The sequence below is a fragment of the Antrostomus carolinensis genome, unplaced genomic scaffold (assembly GCF_000700745.2).
Source record: "Antrostomus carolinensis isolate BGI_N321 unplaced genomic scaffold, ASM70074v2 scaffold5742, whole genome shotgun sequence".
Classification (NCBI taxonomy): domain Eukaryota; kingdom Metazoa; phylum Chordata; class Aves; order Caprimulgiformes; family Caprimulgidae; genus Antrostomus; species Antrostomus carolinensis.
In genome coordinates, this window is record NW_010301501.1 from 36736 (window position 1) to 54946 (window position 18211).

An 18211-nucleotide genomic window follows, 5' to 3' on the forward strand; every position below is an offset into this window, starting at 1 on the left:
TTCTAATTACTAAAAAGAAAATTAACTCTATCCTAGCAAAACCAGGACACCGAGTTATTTTGTGATTTTGATTAATGTTAATCCTGTAACAAATTTACTTGACTTCTAAGCCATATTCTGTGTCAAAGTGCAGTATTCTGCCAGTCATATGTAGTCTTCTGATAATGAAGAATGTAGAGTGATTATATAGGTCAGTGTAACCGCCACCTGAAACAGTGATACTGGCAAAGATTCAACACTTATCTGATTGTTTTTGTGTAGATGGTATGTGCATCTGCAGACACCTACTATTCTTGGACAAACAATAACGAGATGAAGACAGATGTGTGGTTCACATAGTGCCCACATAGCATTGCCACCTATTTTTAAGTGTTATCATCTAACAAATGAATCATGCGTAGTCAGTGGCAGTTCTGGAACAGTTTCTTGGCCATCTTGTGTTACAGTCTTACCCTGGAGAATACCTCCCTTGAGTTTATTTTCCTCTCTGCAGTTTCCTTAGCTTTCTTCCTAGAAATGGACAGCACAGAGGTTAGCTGTTGTACTGGCTACTGTAGATTCACTTGCCTAGAAAGCATTCGTCTTAAAACTGTGAGTCTTTGAGTTTGCTCTGCAATAAATTCACTTGAATTGCAACCCTTGAAATACTGCTTTTAGAACTAATTAAATTTGTTATTTCTCATAGAGTTGTAAGGTTTCTTGTTTCTAGTAGCTAAATGGTTACACTCTGGCTTGGAGCACTTCTCTCCTCCTCACCTTTACCTGAAGGAATTGCAACCTGCATCTCCCATTTTACCCAGGAGAGTGCTAACCCACAGAAGCCTGGGGATCATTGCTTTCTTTACTCTGTAGTAGATCATTACTCCGATCTACTTCATACCGTACTGTTCACGGAACTGGAGAGAGTTTCTTTCACCAAAATACGAAAACACATGTATATGCATTCTGCCTTCCATGCAACTCTGCTCTCTTGAAAGTGTTTGAGAACAGTGGAAACTGCCAGTATGGTGAGAAACAAAATTGGACCAAAGTGTCTATTGGATCAAGTTCAAAATGAAATTGATTTGTTTCTCTCCTGATTGAAGGAACCTGTAATTCTTTGTACAGCCCTGTTAGTGTGTCAGTAGAAAATAAATACTAGTGTGTGATGCTTGTGGTATTTTCCTACTTTCGGAAAAACTGCTTTTCATTATACTGAGGTTGACTAACAGTTGGGAAGGATCAACTTCAAAATTGTAATGTTGAAAGTTAGTCAGGCCTGACAACAAGGGTAGCATTTGATACTTGTAGACACATAAATGTTTTTGTATTTTCTTAGAGATGGCGAGATGATGTGCCAAACACAATTTTGGATAATATGTGTCACTGAGGTAGATATGGCACATTAGTAACAGATGTAACTGCAGATCTGTCCTAAGCCACTGAGGTCATGCTTTAAAGACTTAATTTTTTAATGTTCTTAATACATCTGGGTGGTGTGAGGTAATTTCTTGTCAAGTGTGAAATCTATCATCATTCAGACTAACTATGTGAATATACCAAGGAGCGAATGTCATATCAAGAAGGCCCTCCAAATCAGTGTTTGCAGTTTGAATGGAAGAAGCAGTTGCTGGAAATTAAAGTAAAACCAGCCCAAACCCCTACTCTCCCTCAACCTCAAGCATACATTTGCAAGGCTCTGAAAATTCAAGTGAATTCTGGAGGAGAAAAATATGACTTTCTGGCCCTGTGTTTGAATGTTAAGGCCAATCTGTCATCTTCGAGACAAGTGAAGATGTTGCATTGCCACAGTTTCTGATACAGGCTGATAGTATGCCTCCCCAAATGCTGTGGATTTCTCTATTTGGTGTTGTTGCTTGAATTTAAAGGAAACTTATGTTCTTAGCATTCATGAGGAAAAACAACATGTAAATCTCTGTCTGATCGTCATTGGAAAGAGATTTTTGTTCTCATGCTACCAAATATTTTGTGTATTCACTGCCACTCTTGGAAGGGTTTTTACCAGCTCTGTCTGAGATAATCTAATTTAATTTTTCCATATGCATACATTGTATGATCTTTGTTAATTCAGAGATTATTTTTTCTCTCCTCTAACTATTTAGCAAGCCAGTAGATGAGGGAAGTTACACTGGCACAATGAACCATGCTGATAAACACCAACAGAATAGATAATGAAGAACATAATTCTTGAATTTTTTATACTTGCAGAAAGAAGCTTAGAGTTTCAAATAGTGTTTAAAATGGATCACAAGACTTCTAGGTAGAACAACAACGTACATGTTGTTTCACAATCCACAAAGTTTAAATGCACTTGCAGGTTTTTTAATTCAGATTGCTACACGTAGTGTGGTATGATAAGGAATCTCTAGTTTCTCCTGCTTTCCTTGGTCCTCGATCTGTACCATCGGAAGCTTTTTCACTTGTCTGTCCATCAGTATTTAGGATCTGCTGCTTGAGGAAGTTCTTGTACAATGTTTGGGAAAACAGGCACAATGGAATGGGCCACAGTTGTGAATAAAGTGATTGCAACACTTAAGGCAATGATATATTACCATCTGCCTTCTAAACTTGCACTGCCTGCCTTCAGTTCCTGCAGCTGCTGGAGTTTTCCAAGCCAGAAGGGAAAATAGGGTTTCTGAAAATAATTGCGGCCACTCTAGGTACAGATTGTGTAATGGGAGGGAATAGCATCTCCACTTGTCATAGTATGCAAATGCTGGATCTCACAGAACTCTGGAACCATGTGCCTTGGTGGTTTCTTCTTTTCATATAGTCATAGAATAAATTGGGTTGGAAAGGACTTCAGAAGGTCTCTAGTCCAACCTCCTGCTCAAAGCAAGATCAGTGATGAGATCAGACAAGGTTGCTCAGGACATTATTCTGTCAGGTCTTGAAAATGTCCCAGGTTGGAGGCTGCATAGCCTATCATGGCAGCCTGTTCCAGTGACTAACCAACCCTCATGGTAAAAAAGGTTTCCTTATGTCCAGTATGAACCTCCCTTCTTTCAATCTGTTTTTCATCCTTCTACCATGGTCTGTTGTCTTTCATGTTCCTGCCATGCACTGCTGTTAAGAACCTGGCTCCATCTTCTGAATAACCTCATTGTATGTATTGAGAGGCACCTCAGAGATCCCCTGTGCATTCATTTCTCCAGTTGGAACAAATCCAGTTCCCTCAGCCCCTCCTCATAGGGAATGTGATCCAACACCCTGACCACCTTAATGGCCCTATGCTGAGCTTGCTCCAGTTTATCAAAGTCTTTCTTGTAATGGTGGAAAAAAACAGGTGCAGTATTCTAGGTGCAGTCTAACGAGTGCTAAGTAAAGGGGGATAAACCTGTTCCTTTTTCACCTGTTGTTAGCTTTCATAATTTCCTTGCATCTGGAGGAGCTTGTCTTTAAAGACCTGCTACCTATCCTGAGCTTGTTGACCCTTCAGAGCTGTCTCCCATGGCATCTCACCCATCAGTTCTCCAAATAATTGGAAGCTTGCTCTCCTGAAGTATAGGGTCTGTACTCCCTTCAGGACCTTGAATTACATAATTTCTTGGATGCTACATCCAAGGCATTGTCATTGATTATTATATCCTCAACTAATTTTAGCTTGTGTAGCTGAACAGCAGATGCAGCTGTGTTTCATTCCCATTGACCCACTCAATACCTGCATCTAAAAGTTATTCTGAAATCTCTCAGATTGTGTGCATCTCACTGTGCTGTTCTTCAAACAGGTGCTAGCTGAATTGAAGTCCTCTCTAAGAATCAGGGCATGATCTAGAAACTTTCTTGAGCTGTTTAAAGAAGACTTTTTCTGCCTTCTTATCCTGATCACATAGTCTGTGACAAACTTCCACCATGATGTCACCTTTAGTGGCCTGTTGTCAGATCCCAATTTGGTGCACTAAATGCTTACTACCTGTCTTCTGGAAGGAGCCTGTCATGCCTCTTTTAAGTCCCCCGTCTGATGTCCCTGTGCATTTCTTCCAATATCTCATGCCCTAAATATTGGAGCAGGTACTCTCTTAAGACATCCTCCATTTTGATCACCAGAACGAATTGGCAAAACTGAGCAGCGTACTCAGCCAAAAGAGCAGTGTGAGGGATGACTATGGGCAGTTTTGTAACTGGGACTGCTGAAAAGAGAGCTCTTACTCTGTTGTGTACTGAAAACAAGTTTCTGAAATAATCCTGCCCAGGATAGTGTTTATGAACTTGGGATACAGCCTCACAAATTATCAAGATGTGCCTGAGTACTACAGCGTGTTAACCAGAGTGTATGGTATGTTCTAAAGGTAACAGTTTGGGGGTAGGGGAGGGAATGTGGCTTTCTTGCCTTTTTGTGGACCACATGGTACAGCCTATTCCCAACAGGCCTTTGAACACCAGAATTTTTGAACTGGTTTAAGATTCCTTTTAAAAAATTGATTAATACTTTTGGTAACAACATGGAAGAAAAAACTTGTTAAACAGTTGCCTTCCCCCCCACTCCCTACTTAATTACTCTTTAGACACTTTTGGAACTCATTAAGATATTTGACAGGGTTCACTTGCCTTTCTAATAGCTTCTTCCAAATACAAGTCAAGATTGGTGATTATGGGATTTCCTACAGTCAATATTTAATCTTGAGTCAACACTGTTCACTTTCTGTCTTTGATGAAATTGACTCTTAATTATTCCTTGTGTTTATCTGCTACCTTCCTAATGGTTTGCATAAGTGCTCCTTAAATACCAAGTGAGTGAGTGAAGAATGAGTTTTTGACTCCTGCCTGATCTGCAGAACTGTGTCTGGCAGGAACCTGGCTCCTGAAGAGTGTTCATCTTGAAGGAGGCAAAACCTGTCAGCTGTCTCTGTTCCATCATCTTTTAACTGTTGCTTCTTATTCTTTTTTTTTTTCTTTTTTAACCTCAAATTCTTTCAAAATGAATATTCTGATAAATTAAGAGAGCAGGCATAGTATTATTTCTTTTTAATTGGAAATCCCACCTGCTTGAAGTAATTTCATACTTCATTTCTTCACTGATGCGTGTACAGATAGTTTGGTAATAAATAAAAGAAGAAAAAGCTAGTCTTTAAATACTAGAATTTGTTTTAATCTACTTGCTCTTAAAATAAATATATGCACTTTTATGTCATGGGTCAACTCTATTTCCATTGACCATATCTCCCAGAGTTCTTACCATTTTACTTCTTTTTGCTTTCACTTGTTGAAATTTTCCCCGTGAGTTCAACAGATCAATCAAATAAGTGCTGATTGCTTGTGATGTCTTTCATTACAAAAATTCTGCTTGCTTAACTGTTCTTTTTGATTTTTAATATTTGTAGCTTGTATGTAAGTCTTCCTTTTATATTTCTTGTTCTATGAACAGTCCTTTAAAATCTTATTTACTGTAGTGTGTAGATATGCCCTTCAGCCACTTTCTTCTCTGGGAGGTTATCAAACTTACATGGATGTGTTTGCTTCCTGATGTATAAAGCTTTCTTTCAGGTGTGTGTATTTATAATACAAAAAAATGTATGTATTTTCACTAGTTAGCATTGTTGGGTGGTTGTTCAAAACGAAGAACGTCTTGAGCTGTTCTCAAAGATTTGCTGATGTATTAGCACAGACATTTTGCCTGACTATAAGCAAACACTGAAGTTGTCTGAGTTCAAGATCACAGTAGCTAAGTGACTGACATTAAAAGCAAAAAAAAAAAAAGTGTTTAGGAGTATTTTTACTTAATGCTCCTGTGGAAAATGTTTTTATTTTAAAAGTTTATTCTAGAAAAGGAAAAAAACCTCTGTTTTTAGCAAACCCTGCATATGCTTATGTCTGTCTATTTTTACAGGCTTCCTTCATTGTGTCACTTTTAGGTAACATTTTGTCCTTCCACTCTGTCCTAAATTTTAATTCCCTAATATATACAGTTATAATTTTATCTTACTCTAAGATGATTCTATTTAAAAATTATTTTTAAAAAGTTGCCAACATTTTTTGTATAGGCTTTAACCTATACAGCAGCAGGCTGTAATGTTTTCTTAATGATCTAGTGTTTGCGTGTCAGTTTTGATTTCTAAATGGCATCTAGATCTTTAAGGCTATGACATTAAAAAATAAACTATAAAATGGGTCAGGTGTAATTCCTCCTTTGAGGATTAATCTGATTGTTTTCACTGTTAGAGGTTATACATTCTTCTACCAGGAGAGGTCCCCATGGTAATTTACAAAAGACAGATTTTTATTTTTATTGTAAAAGACCTTGCAAAAAGAGAGTTTCTTAGCTCATGGGAGTAATTTCACTGTTTGTACTGTTCTGAAAACAAAACAAATAAAAAATTATCATACACATCATGTTTTTACACACTATGAGTAACAGAACACAATAAGTCAACAATTTGTATAATGACAGTGTTGCAGGTGAAAGAGAAATTTTTCACAGTTTTAGTATCTTGATGTTATTTACTTTTTAAATTTAAGAATACCAAGAGTGTCCTTGACTTTGAGAAAATAGCATGTTTTTGCTGTTAATCATCTTGATTCAACTTTGTCCATTTAATTTCTACTTGTGTGCCACGATGTGTTTAGTGTTGGGGTCATTGCAATTGGAATGAAGGAGGGATAGGTAATGTTGTTTAACTTAATGCACTTTCCAATTCAGAGTGTGCAATCCAAATGAGAAATCACTGCAACATTTTTCAGGCTAAGTGGTAATGGCAAGACTGCGTAGGAATTGATAGACTGGATTGGACCAAAACCTCAGTTATTTCAGTGTTGTATCTCTGATAGTGGTCTGTTTTCAATGCAAAAAAGGAAGACTTTATCACAAAACTCTTATCTGTTAAAACAGGTAAAGCACTTCCAAGTCTTTTCTTTTGCTTTCACCAGAGGTCACTACATTCTAGTCCTATTCTCCTGATGAGTGGTTTCCTACTGTAGTTTTCTCAGGCTTATGGGATAAGACTTTAAAGGGCATGTGTTGTCCTAGAAACTTTCTGCAGCAGAGCCACAAACAAGGTGTTTCAGCTGGGATCACCTTCCCTGTTTCAGCAGGGCTGGATCCTGTGATTTCTGTGATTTTTCTAGATGAGGTCCGCTCCTGTGGTACCTCTTCCTTTGGGATACAGACTTTGTGCGTCCACTTTCCTCTGATGTGTTTTTTTTTTTGCTGGAAAAAAACAACAGCATATCTTCCAAACACATTCACACATGTAGTTCGTAGCAATACAGTACTAGAGGGTAACACCATACCCTTAAAACCTGTTTTCAGTGTCCTCACTTGTTGCCTCTATTGTAGGCCCTCACTGCCCTCTTATATTGCTTAGTTGCTAGCAATCCTCATGTAGTGACTACATTTAGCACATAGCTTTAATTAACATTCCTGTGTTTGCAAATCCTGTTGGAGGAAAGGCTGAGATGAAAGACTAGGAGCTCCCACATCAGCTGTTGCTTCAGCTTTTCAGGAGAGAGGTTCAGACTGTGACTGTATTTGGGAGGGAACTGCTTGAGAGAGTCCAGCACGGAGCCACCAAGATGATTAAGGGAGTGGAGCATCTCCCTTATGAGGAAAGGCTGAGGGAGCTGGGTCTCTTTAGTTTGGAGAAGAGGAGACTGAGGGGTGACCTCCTTGATGTTTATAAATATGTAAAGGGCGAATGTCAGGAGGATGGAGCCAGGCTCTTCTCAGTGATGCCCAATGATAGGACAAGGGGCAATGGGTGTAAGATGGAACACAGAAGGTTCCGCTTAAACTTGAGAAGAAACTTCTTTACGGTGAGAGTGACAGAGCACTGGAACAGGCTGCCCAGGGAGGTTGTAGAGTCTCCTTCTCTGGAGATATTCAAGACCCGCCTGGATGCCTTCCTGTGTAATTTCATTTAGGTTCCTGCTCCAGCAGGGAGATTGCACTAGATGATCTTTTGAGGTCCCTTCCAATCCCTAATATTCTGTGATTCTGTGAGTCAAGGCTTAAGGAGAGGATCTCGTGAAAGAGTTCTAGGCTACAGATGGGTCACATTGTTCTGTGTGTTTCCTGAAGTCACTGCTTGGTTGTGACTTTATATAATTTCTTCTGCATCATATGCCATGAACACATCCTCCTGCTGTATATAAAGTGGTATGTTGATAATCTAGTACCTGAAGTTCACAGGTACTCCTGCTGGCCTCACCAGATCATTTCTTATGGATGATAATGGATTTCTGGATTATGGCATGCAGAGTAGGTCCCATAATATTTAGTGGCATTTTGTGATATTTGGATAGTGTATATTGCCTGTGTAACAGTAGATGTTAGTGAAGTGTCCAATCCCTTAAAGGAACTGACAGGTAAACTGCAGAAAAAACTAGTAATGTAGAATACATCTAAATAAACATAACTACATGACTCAAAAGCTTTTGCTCTATTCTTTTATTCCTTGTAAACCTGTGAGAGAGAAAACAAGAAGGAGAATCTCTATTTCTTTCTGAGCTTCTTATTGGTCTGTAGGAAGATGAAAAAATAGATCAGGGATATTATATTATTACAATATAAAACATTATTAAGATAGATATGGAATATTGTTCCATACATTAAACATATTAGAAAAAAAAAATTGACTCCACAAATCTTTCAACACATTCCATAAGTTTAAGTTGTTTGCTAAGTGATCTTACTGAGTTGCCATAGTGTTTCTGGAATCAAATGTAACTATGAAGTTTCTCAATGTGAATTATGATACAGTTATTCTTGTGGCTTATATTACCTTATGGGTTGCCCTAAAGCAGTACAGAACATGTTGTGTTGGGTGATTGCTGTGTGCTTTTCAACTATCCAGTAAGTTGGATGAGATACGTTAACTAAAGGCCAACTCATAATGCCCTCAGTCAAATTTTACTCACTTCTTACTCTAGCTCTATAGAGTATTCTGAGCAAAGTGGTTTCAGAGTGTGGTCCAATAGACTAGAGAAACATTTCTTACTTGGGAGTGAGAGGAAGATGGAGAGGTACATGAAGGAGTTTTCCAGTTCCTCCCCTTGAAATTTTGAGGCCCTCACAAATAAAAAGGTTAAGAAACATGGATATGATTATTTACAGTTCCAAAGTGGATATTCACATTGGATAGATTCCACTCCAGGACCAAAGCTAAACCCTTCCCTTCCTACTAAAGGTGGTCCCTTCAGGTCAGGCTTCAAGACATGCTGTTGGGGAACTGGAAGACTCCTGTGGGGTACAGGTGGATCTATAGAGAAATGAAGAACTTCAAGCACTAAATTCTTGAATCTTCTTGATTCACTATTTGTGTTTGCCTTAGCAGTACCTTTCCTAATTAAGCAATTCTAGAAGAGTCCTGCTCAAAACCAACTGAGACTGTAGTCAATTTTTTTTTTTTTTTGGTAGAAAAATTGTTGCCTATCTAAATAGAATTAAAAAGTAAATCTTGCCATCTGACTTGCCCAACTCACTTGAATGGCAGTTGCCACAGATAATGTGACTAGAGCACTATGTGCTTCCCTCATTAGCATACAACTTCATTCTGTATAGGAAATAGCAAATGTTGATAAACTGAAAGATAAAGATACTCCTAGTGAGAAGTCGGCAAATTCAGCATATTTATTAGACATAAATGGAAACATTTTTTTTAAGAAATGTTAAACAAATCTATTTGTATCCAAACAACAGACTTTTAAACAGTAAGAGCATTGGTTTCAAATAATAATCTGAATAAGCTAATGATACTATAGGAGACTTAGCAGCATTTGACATCTTTTCTTCCATATATTGGATATTATATTATCACATATGATGTTTGTCATCTTTATAAGGGCAAGCATGATGGTAGGAAATAAATATTTTCAGTACCAGTAGGTTTTCATAGCATTTGGGTAACGATTAAGCTAAACAGGTCACTAAATTGACATTTTCAACTCTAAGGACTGGAAAACCTTGAAGACAGGTTATCAGATTAAATTTTGGACATAAATACACGTGTGCAAACATTTGGACTATTAAACCTTTATGCCTGCTTCTGAGGCTTCATTGTTTTGAGCTGCCATTCCTTGATTGAATCTTCATGAGCAGACACTATTCATTTAGCCATCCCACTTCCTCCTTTTACCCGAGCACCTAAATATTCCAATAAAAAAGTGAAGAGAGCCTTGTGTGTGCTCTCCACCTAAAACACAGCTGCAGCTGAGAAAATACTTGTCTTTTTCATGTGTGCACTTTAATCACTCCAGCCCAGCTCCTTCCCTTCTCCTGCTTCCCCCTGTACTGGAACATATTGTAAATTCCAGGCTATAGGTTTCATTTACAAACACTCCTGTTTAAAATGTTGATTTTCTGTGTTAATGTGAGCATTTTTCTATTTGGTCATCAATTACATTCTTGAGTAAAAGTTGATGGCTTTTCCACAAGAGTTTCTTATTTGACTGATTGAATTAGATATAGGTGGAAGTTATTTGCATACATATTTTCCTTTAACCTTATTTTTTCATATTTTTAATAAAACTGATAAAGTGGAGTTATACTAAGAATAGCATAAACATGGTTATGTATTATTTTACGATTTGTTTTTTTGGGGAAAAAAGACTTATGCAGTAACTAGACTTAAAAAAAAGAAAAAACATACAAAGATTAAATGAGTTTTAGGGCTTCCACCTGACTGGGCAAATAATATTATAGGTGTGTGGTTTGGGGTTTTTTTTCCAGACAATAGGGACAAACACAGACTAATGGAACACTGCTACTGACTTCATCAGAGATATTAGACAGAACAAGCCCAGTTTAAAATCTGTAATTATATTATATGTCAGTTCTTTACAGTAGATAAGCACTTATTGCGTGTTAAATGCTTTGCTTAGTATTTCCGTGGCAATCTGAATTGCCAAGGGTATCCTTTCCCACTAACAAAACAGGAAGAGACTAACGTGTGAGTGTGAAGAATCTGGTCCATAGTGTTGTTTCCTTACTCTGTGCTCCACTTCCTGGAAGATAATTCAAGTTGCAGTGCTGCCTAAACACCCTCTCCACTGGTGTTTGTCAATACAGGGTGCCTCTGGCTGTGTCTCGGGAGCTGGTTTAGTGCCCCAGACAAAGGATGATGCTCTGTGGTTTTCCTCACCTGTTTCATGATCCTTCATTGAGTCATGGCAAATGTCCTGCTGGTTTTTGGCAGCTGTTCTGTTCAAAGGATATCCAGCTTTGCTTTCCCTTCTTTCCTCATAGGAGTTCAGAGAAGGGTTGCAGAGAAAAATGGAAGGCTGACACTCAAAGCTGATTGCTAGCTAGAGTAGCCAAGGGTATTTATTAGCTCTATTTTGATCAAGCCTCGTGTGACCTTTTTTTTTTCTTTTTTCTTTTTCTTTTTTTTTTTTTTTTGAGGTAATGGTTTGTTCCTACTTGTTATTTTTTGTTTTGATTTCATTAGAGGAGTTCATCCCTGGCTTTCTGTTGATGCTAGATGGCTTTCCAGTTGTATGAAATCTGCTGAGAACCCTCCATTGTGTATTTCTTCCTTCACCACTTGCAGGAGAAGGGGAAAAGTACTACTGGGAGCCTAAATAAAAAAGTTTTGTGAGATCCTTGTGAGTATAATCCCATTTTGAAAGCAAAGATTCTCTAAAATTTAAGAAAGCTGGAGAAAGATCTCAAACTGACATACAGATGGGTGTCAATCATCAGGGACACATTTGTCATACTATTTAATTTTGAGATTTTTTCACAGATTTTTTCAAGTTAATGTTTTATCCACAACAAGTCCTCACCGTCTTTTGTTGTGATTTTGGTAAGAACAAGCATTTTTTTCTGACTTTCTAGAAAACTAAAATGTTTTTTTCTTTACCAGAAAGTAAATGTGAGTCAGTAAATTTAAGGTTCTGAAAAGCATTTATGTGTATATACATAACAACAGTCTTTTTTTTTTTTTTTTTTTTTTTTTTGAAGGACCACATATAGAGCTGTGATGTTGGTCCAGTTTCCATGTTCTTTTGGTCTTTGGCCTGTCCGAGGCTGCCAACAAATGTGTTAATTGCCATGGTTTTGGTTGTGGGGACACTTGTCCAGGACAAAATGAACTGAGATCAGTAATTAATTTTAAATTTATTGAAAATGGAGGTTCTTCCTTCTTCTTCCTTCCTGTCAACAATTTATTTTTCTTTTCTATAGACTGTGCAGCCTTATTGACTTCAGCGGGGTTTACCGGATGCAACCAAGATGGTTTCTTCTGGTAGCTGAAATAATCATAGATTCTGGAATTTGCCTTGAGAATAAAATACCCTGAGGCCAGATATAGTTTTAATTTCAGCTTTTAAATGTACCCTCAGCAGATCACCAAGCAATAACCTAAGTCTAGAGAAGTTTTTGCTTCCTCAGCACTTATCTGCTTGTCTCCTTTCTGCACAATTTTTTACCTAACTTACCCAGTGATCCTAATATGCAGTTTCTGTAGAAATGATTCTTCAACTGCCATCAGTGTTGTCTGGTAGGACTGACATTGAATAAACTGCCACTGAGTGGCAGAAGCATGCTCTTGATATGGTTGAATGGCATGTTTGTTTTCATTTGAATTCCTATGGATTTCTTCCCTTTTCAAGGGTTAAGTTGCCAACATTGTCAACAAAATCACAAAAGCTAGCCTTTCTAATTGTGTTTCTTCCTCCAAGACTGTGGACACATGTATTTCTGAGGTGAAGGTCAGTGGAGCTCAGCCATTTTAATCTGCACATAAGGACATGGAACTGTTTGCTTTAGAAATGCTCTTTCAGTTCAAGCTTTGGAGCTAGCTTTCTGCCCAATTACAGAAAGAAGTGCTCGTGACTTCACAGTCTACTGCAAAGCTGAGTGCTATTCCTCCAGCAGGTCTATTACATTCAAGAGACTTGAAAACAAGTGCTGCTGAGTGATGATACCAGAAACCTGCTAAAAATGTCGACAATTGATAGAGTGAGAGAGCATTTTGCAAGATTCTTGAAAAGCAAGAATTGTTTTCCTTTGAAGATTGTTCTTGAATTGTTCTTTGAGTATTATGCTTGAATAAATATTTGCATTTAGATTTCACACAGCACAAACTTAGAAGTATTTCTTGTAGAAGCTCTAGATAATAAATTAATTAAAAAAAAATTGTGGAGCTAATTTGCTGTGTATTTTCTTGTGCTTTTGCCTTGAAACTGGGCTGTAAACTTTTTCTTAGCTTTCTACTAATCCTTGGTCTTAGTCAGGCTGGAAGTGCCATGAAAACAGAGGAAGACTGTGCATATTTTCTTGGTTCTCATTCCAGGCAAAACAAGGAAGTAAAAGTGATCACAGAAATGGTAACCTAACTTTGTTAAAAATCAAATTTGATGTGAAGTTTTGCATATTAGTGTAGAGTTTTTCTTATCTGTTTTTCAGTTTTGAAATATTTTGGTCCCTTTTCAACCATTCAGAATGCCAGTTTTAAGGACATGTTGGTATTGTGATTCAGTACAAATTGTGATTTAAGTGTGCTCACTCTTTGGGTGCTTTAGAATTCCCCAGGTGCAGATTGCAAGCATGTTTAAGTTAAAATACAAATATTTTCCAGAGCTGTAATTTATATAGTAGGTGTTTGGTGACTCTGAGTTACTGGATAAGGTTTGAGTTGGAACAAAGCCTAGAAGCTGTATTTTGGTTGTGCTAAGCATATTGAGATGGTAGAGGAAAACAAGGAATGAAGGGACAAAGATCTCAACAAATCTATGCATGTTGTCATCCTTTCTTTAGAAGTATCTGAATCAGTATACTGATCCTAGATTATGCATGAATGCTTTACCATATAGTGTTGTGGAGAGAAGCAATATTAAAATATAGATCATTTATCCAGCGTGATGTACATGGTGTCCTGAACCAGGGGAACCTCCGGGGAGCAGAAAGGCCTCCCAGGTGCCCACAGCCTGCCTGGCAGCGGCTGACGAGACCTAGGCAGGGCCAGGAGCAATGGAGGCCAAGCCCACCTCTCTGAAAAGAAGCAGGAAAACAGGGCGCAGAGTGGCATGGCAGGACAGTTTGTGTGCAGGAAGGGTGCTGTACCTCTGCCAGCTTGACTGGGGAGCACTGATCTTTACCCAGCAGAAGACCACGTCCTCTCCAAGCTCTGTACCCATCATGTCTGACGCAGCTTCCCAGACAGAGCTCCAGTGGGAACATGCTGCCACCCAAGGCTGCAGCATGTGCCCTGCTCTTATGCCAGTACTGGATGGACGACAGCAGTGAGCACACCTGTGGGAGGTGTGTCCCAGTAAAGCAACTCCTGTGTTTAGTGGCAGAGCTCTGGGAGGAGGTGAGTAGGTTAAGAACTTGTTCAAGACTTGTAGCTCTAGCTGGATGCACGTAAATCTATGGGGCCTGATGGGATTCATCTCAGGGTACTGAAAGAGCTGGCTGATGTGACTGCAGGACCTTTCTCCATTATTTTTCAATGGTCTTGGGAGTCTGGAGAGGTCTCAGTTGACTGGATGCTGGCATATGTTGTCCCAGTTTTCAAGAAGTGTAAGAAGGAAGACGCTGGTAATTGCAGCTCTGTCAGTCTCACTTCAGTGCCTGGTAAAATTGTGGAGAAGGTTGTTCTGGGAGTTGTTGAAAAACACTTGAGAGACAATGCAGTCATTGGTCATAGCCAGCACAGATACCTGAGGGGAAAGTCCTGCTTAACCAACTTAATTTCCTTTTATGACAAGGTCACTCATCTAGTTGACCAAAGGAAGCCAGTAGATATGGTGGTTTTGGATTTTAGAAAAGCTTTTGATACTGTCTTTCATGGTATACTTCTGAATAAACTGTCCAGCACACAGCTAGACAAGTCCATAATAAGTTGGATGAGGAATTGGCTGATGGATCTGGCTCAAAGGTTCATAGTAAATGGGATTACATCAGGCTGGTGGCCAGTCACCAGTGGGGTTCCCCAGGGCTCACTTTTAGGGCCAGTGCTCTTTAATGTTTTTTATAAATGATCTGGATACAGGAATGAAATGTACATTAAGTAAGTCTGCCAATGATGTTAAACTAGGAGGAGCTGTGGACTCCCTTGAGGGTAGAGAGGCCTTACAGAGAGATCTGGATAGACTAGAGAACTGGACAATCACCAACCATATGAAATTTTACAAGAGCAAATTCTGGATTCTCTACCTGGGATGGGGTAATCTTGGTTGTACATACAAACTGGGGGATGAGAGGCTGGAGAGCAGCCCTGAGGAAAGAGATCTGGGGGTTTGGGTTGATGACAAGTTGAGTATGAGTCAACAATGCACTCTGGCAGCCTAAAAGGGCCAACCATGTCCTGGGGTGCATCAAGCACAGCATAGCTAGCTGGTCAAGTGAGGTGATTGTCCCACTCTACACTGCACTGGTGAAACCCCACCTCGAGAAGTTTAGGCACCTCAGTATAAGAGGCAGATCATGCTATTAGGGTGTGTCCAGAGGAGGGCGACCAAGATGATAAAGGGCCTTGAGGGCAAGACTTATGAGGAGTGGCTGAGGTCATTTGGTTTGTTCAGCTTGGAAAAGAGAAGGCTAAAGGGTGACCGCAGTTTAGAACTTCCTCAAGAGGGGCAGCTGATGGGGAAGTGTAGATCTCCTCTCCCTGGTGAGCAGTGATAGGACACAAGGAAATAGAATGAAGCTGCATCAGGGGAAGTTTAGATTGGACATTGAGAAAAGGTTCTTCAATGAGGGGGTAGTTGGTCACTGGAACAGGGTACCCATGTTTCATGTACCTGTTAGTTTTAGGAATCATATGCTTGTATTGTCCCTCCATTCCTTATTTTTAAAAGTTTTAAGTTTTGGTAAAAACCAAAGAAGAATAATATTATTTTCCCTATGACATACTGATGGAATGGAGCTTAAACCATCATTTTATTCATGCAAATCACAATGAGGAATGGATTATATCTCCCTTTTACGTACTGGCTGGTATATGCATATAAAAAGTGAATAGATGAGGCACAATTCTTTTTATTGCATCTTTCACCTCAACAGGCTTATTTGTATTAGTTATAGGAATAAATTAGATGTGCAAACTGTAGTCTGTCTTTTAATAGAAAACCTGATATTTTGTCCTTTTAATCCTGATAGGAAATAGTGCTGGTTGTGTTTTTTGGTGCTGAATATGTGGTCCGATTGTGGTCTGCAGGCTGCAGGAGTAAGTATGTTGGCTTCCAGGGAAGAATACGGTTTGCCAGAAAGCCAATATCAATAATCGGTAAGATTTAAACATTTTTTTTTTCTTAACTTTGCTATTATTATTCATTTTAAAGTAAAGATGTCAGCTAGTGCAGAGACCATATTGCAGTTCTGAGCTGTGTCTATCTCTCAAGCATTTATCTGCTTTATGAACCTATGCAATTATTTCTTCTTTTGGATTGCTAGAACTGGACATTTAAAATATGACTGTCAGACACAGGCAGATACCAGCTCGAGAAAGGCAAAATTGTAAAGTGAAGAAATCTTTAATAAATCTACATGTGTAAATGGAGAAAATTGACAAGATTTTGAACACAATAATTCTTCCTCAGGTCTGCTGTAGAAAGTAAACGCAAAGCTGAGTATAAATTGGGAAAAACATGGAAATGTGCAGAGTGTAACTCAGGAAAAATTCCCCTGGGTAGTACTAAAGTTAAACAAATTTTGATGGTTTGAGGGACTATTGTGGGTAGCATCTTGAGTAGGAGAGACTTTAGAGGGAGAAGTGACTAATAGAACCTATGGAATAATGAGGGATTAATAAAAGGTAAAGCTTGGACAAAATTGTGGTAGACCATAAAATCAGCATTTCTATTTTAAGTCCATGAGTTTATATAGACTTCAGTATAACTGTGAATTTTTTGTTAGTCAAACATCAACTCAGTGAGTTTTAAATAGAGCAAAGTAGGAGAGGTGAAAAGGGGAGAGAATGAGCTGATGTTTCCTTAACCATCTGCTACTTTATGAAACTTGGTGCAAAAACTTGGGAAACATCGTGTTCTATTATACATCTGGATGTAGGTAATGAATAATGTGATGAGACACTGTACTCCATTTTGGGTTATTGAGAAAGAAGTGTTTCATTACATACAAATTCTTCAGCTGCTTCTAGAGCTGATCTAGTTTCATGATCTAACCATGAAGCCTATAGGTAAGTTTCTTCTCCCATCACATTCTTGACTTCTCTTTCAATTAAGGAATGCTTCTTAGGTAAGTTTGTTAGAGTACAAAGGCGCAGGAGAAAGCAAAGGCAAAATCAAGAGAATGTCCTTTCACAACCTCTTTTATCCTTTTGTTTTTGTTGTAGAAAATGTCACAAAGAACTGATTTATTAATTAACTTTTGTTTCTCCTGGTTTTTGACAGCATGCAGTTTGAAAGACAGAAGGGGGACATAAGTCACTGGTGTAAAGACCTGAGTACACATATGTGTGTCCATCTCATATTATCCTTAAGCAAAGGACAATAGAACTTTGGTTATGAGCACTTTTAATTGGTTATGTATACAGCTCTGAAAAAGCATCAGCACCTCGTATATAAAGCTCCAGTTACTTTGTATAAACCTAACTTATGAAGTGCCGATAGAACACAAAAGTTGAGCAAAAAAGTATATGATGTAAATCAAATTCAAATATGTGCATATAATCTGTTTAATTTAAGTCCTTATGGACATTATATTATCTTCAGACTACTAAGAATACATCTGGAAACTGAGGGCTATTTCCATTCTGTAAAATGCTATGGCAACTAAAAATTAAAATACAAATGTTAAATTGTATTTTTAAAAAAAAAAAATTTAAACCTGTTTTAAATTTTAAAGGATTAATTGCTTTTAATCAAAAAGCTGAGAATTGCTAGAAAGTAAACTTGTAGGAACATTAGAAACAAGTCTGCAATTTGCTCAAAAAAAGCAGTACTCGGGTAAGCTGAGTTACAGGTGTTGCTATGTGCTGTGCTGAAGTTTATGCGTAACTAATACTTCACTGGCAAGCTGATTTTTAGATTAAAAATGGCAGCTGATTTTAATTCTTCAATGATTGAGGACATAAGAATAATCCACGGGGACAGCGGACCAGCAGTGGACTAGGTTTTCAAATCTGTGTACTACACATACTAAATTGCAGGGAATGTGATTTATGTAGGTCTATCATCTCCATATGTAGTGCACGCATTGTATAGAAGATGCTATGTCATTTTTGTCTCTCCACACCTCATGTGTATGTACAGACATGTTTACAAATATGTAAGTAGGTAGAATATTTGAGGAGGACATACACATATCACT

At 38.3% G+C, this 18211-nt stretch overlaps 1 protein-coding gene across 1 annotated transcript in view; it reads left to right on the top strand.

The window, feature by feature from the left end:
• LOC104521470 (potassium voltage-gated channel subfamily KQT member 1) overlaps window positions 1–18211 on the top strand; it is a gene marked incomplete at its 3' end in the record, with an annotated part of 89211 nt that overhangs the window by 22450 nt on the left and 48550 nt on the right. The window contains exon 3 of the mRNA XM_010163477.1: window positions 16040–16166. Coding sequence (XP_010161779.1) covers window positions 16040–16166 — 127 coding nt within the window. The remainder of the gene's footprint in view (window positions 1–16039; window positions 16167–18211) is intronic.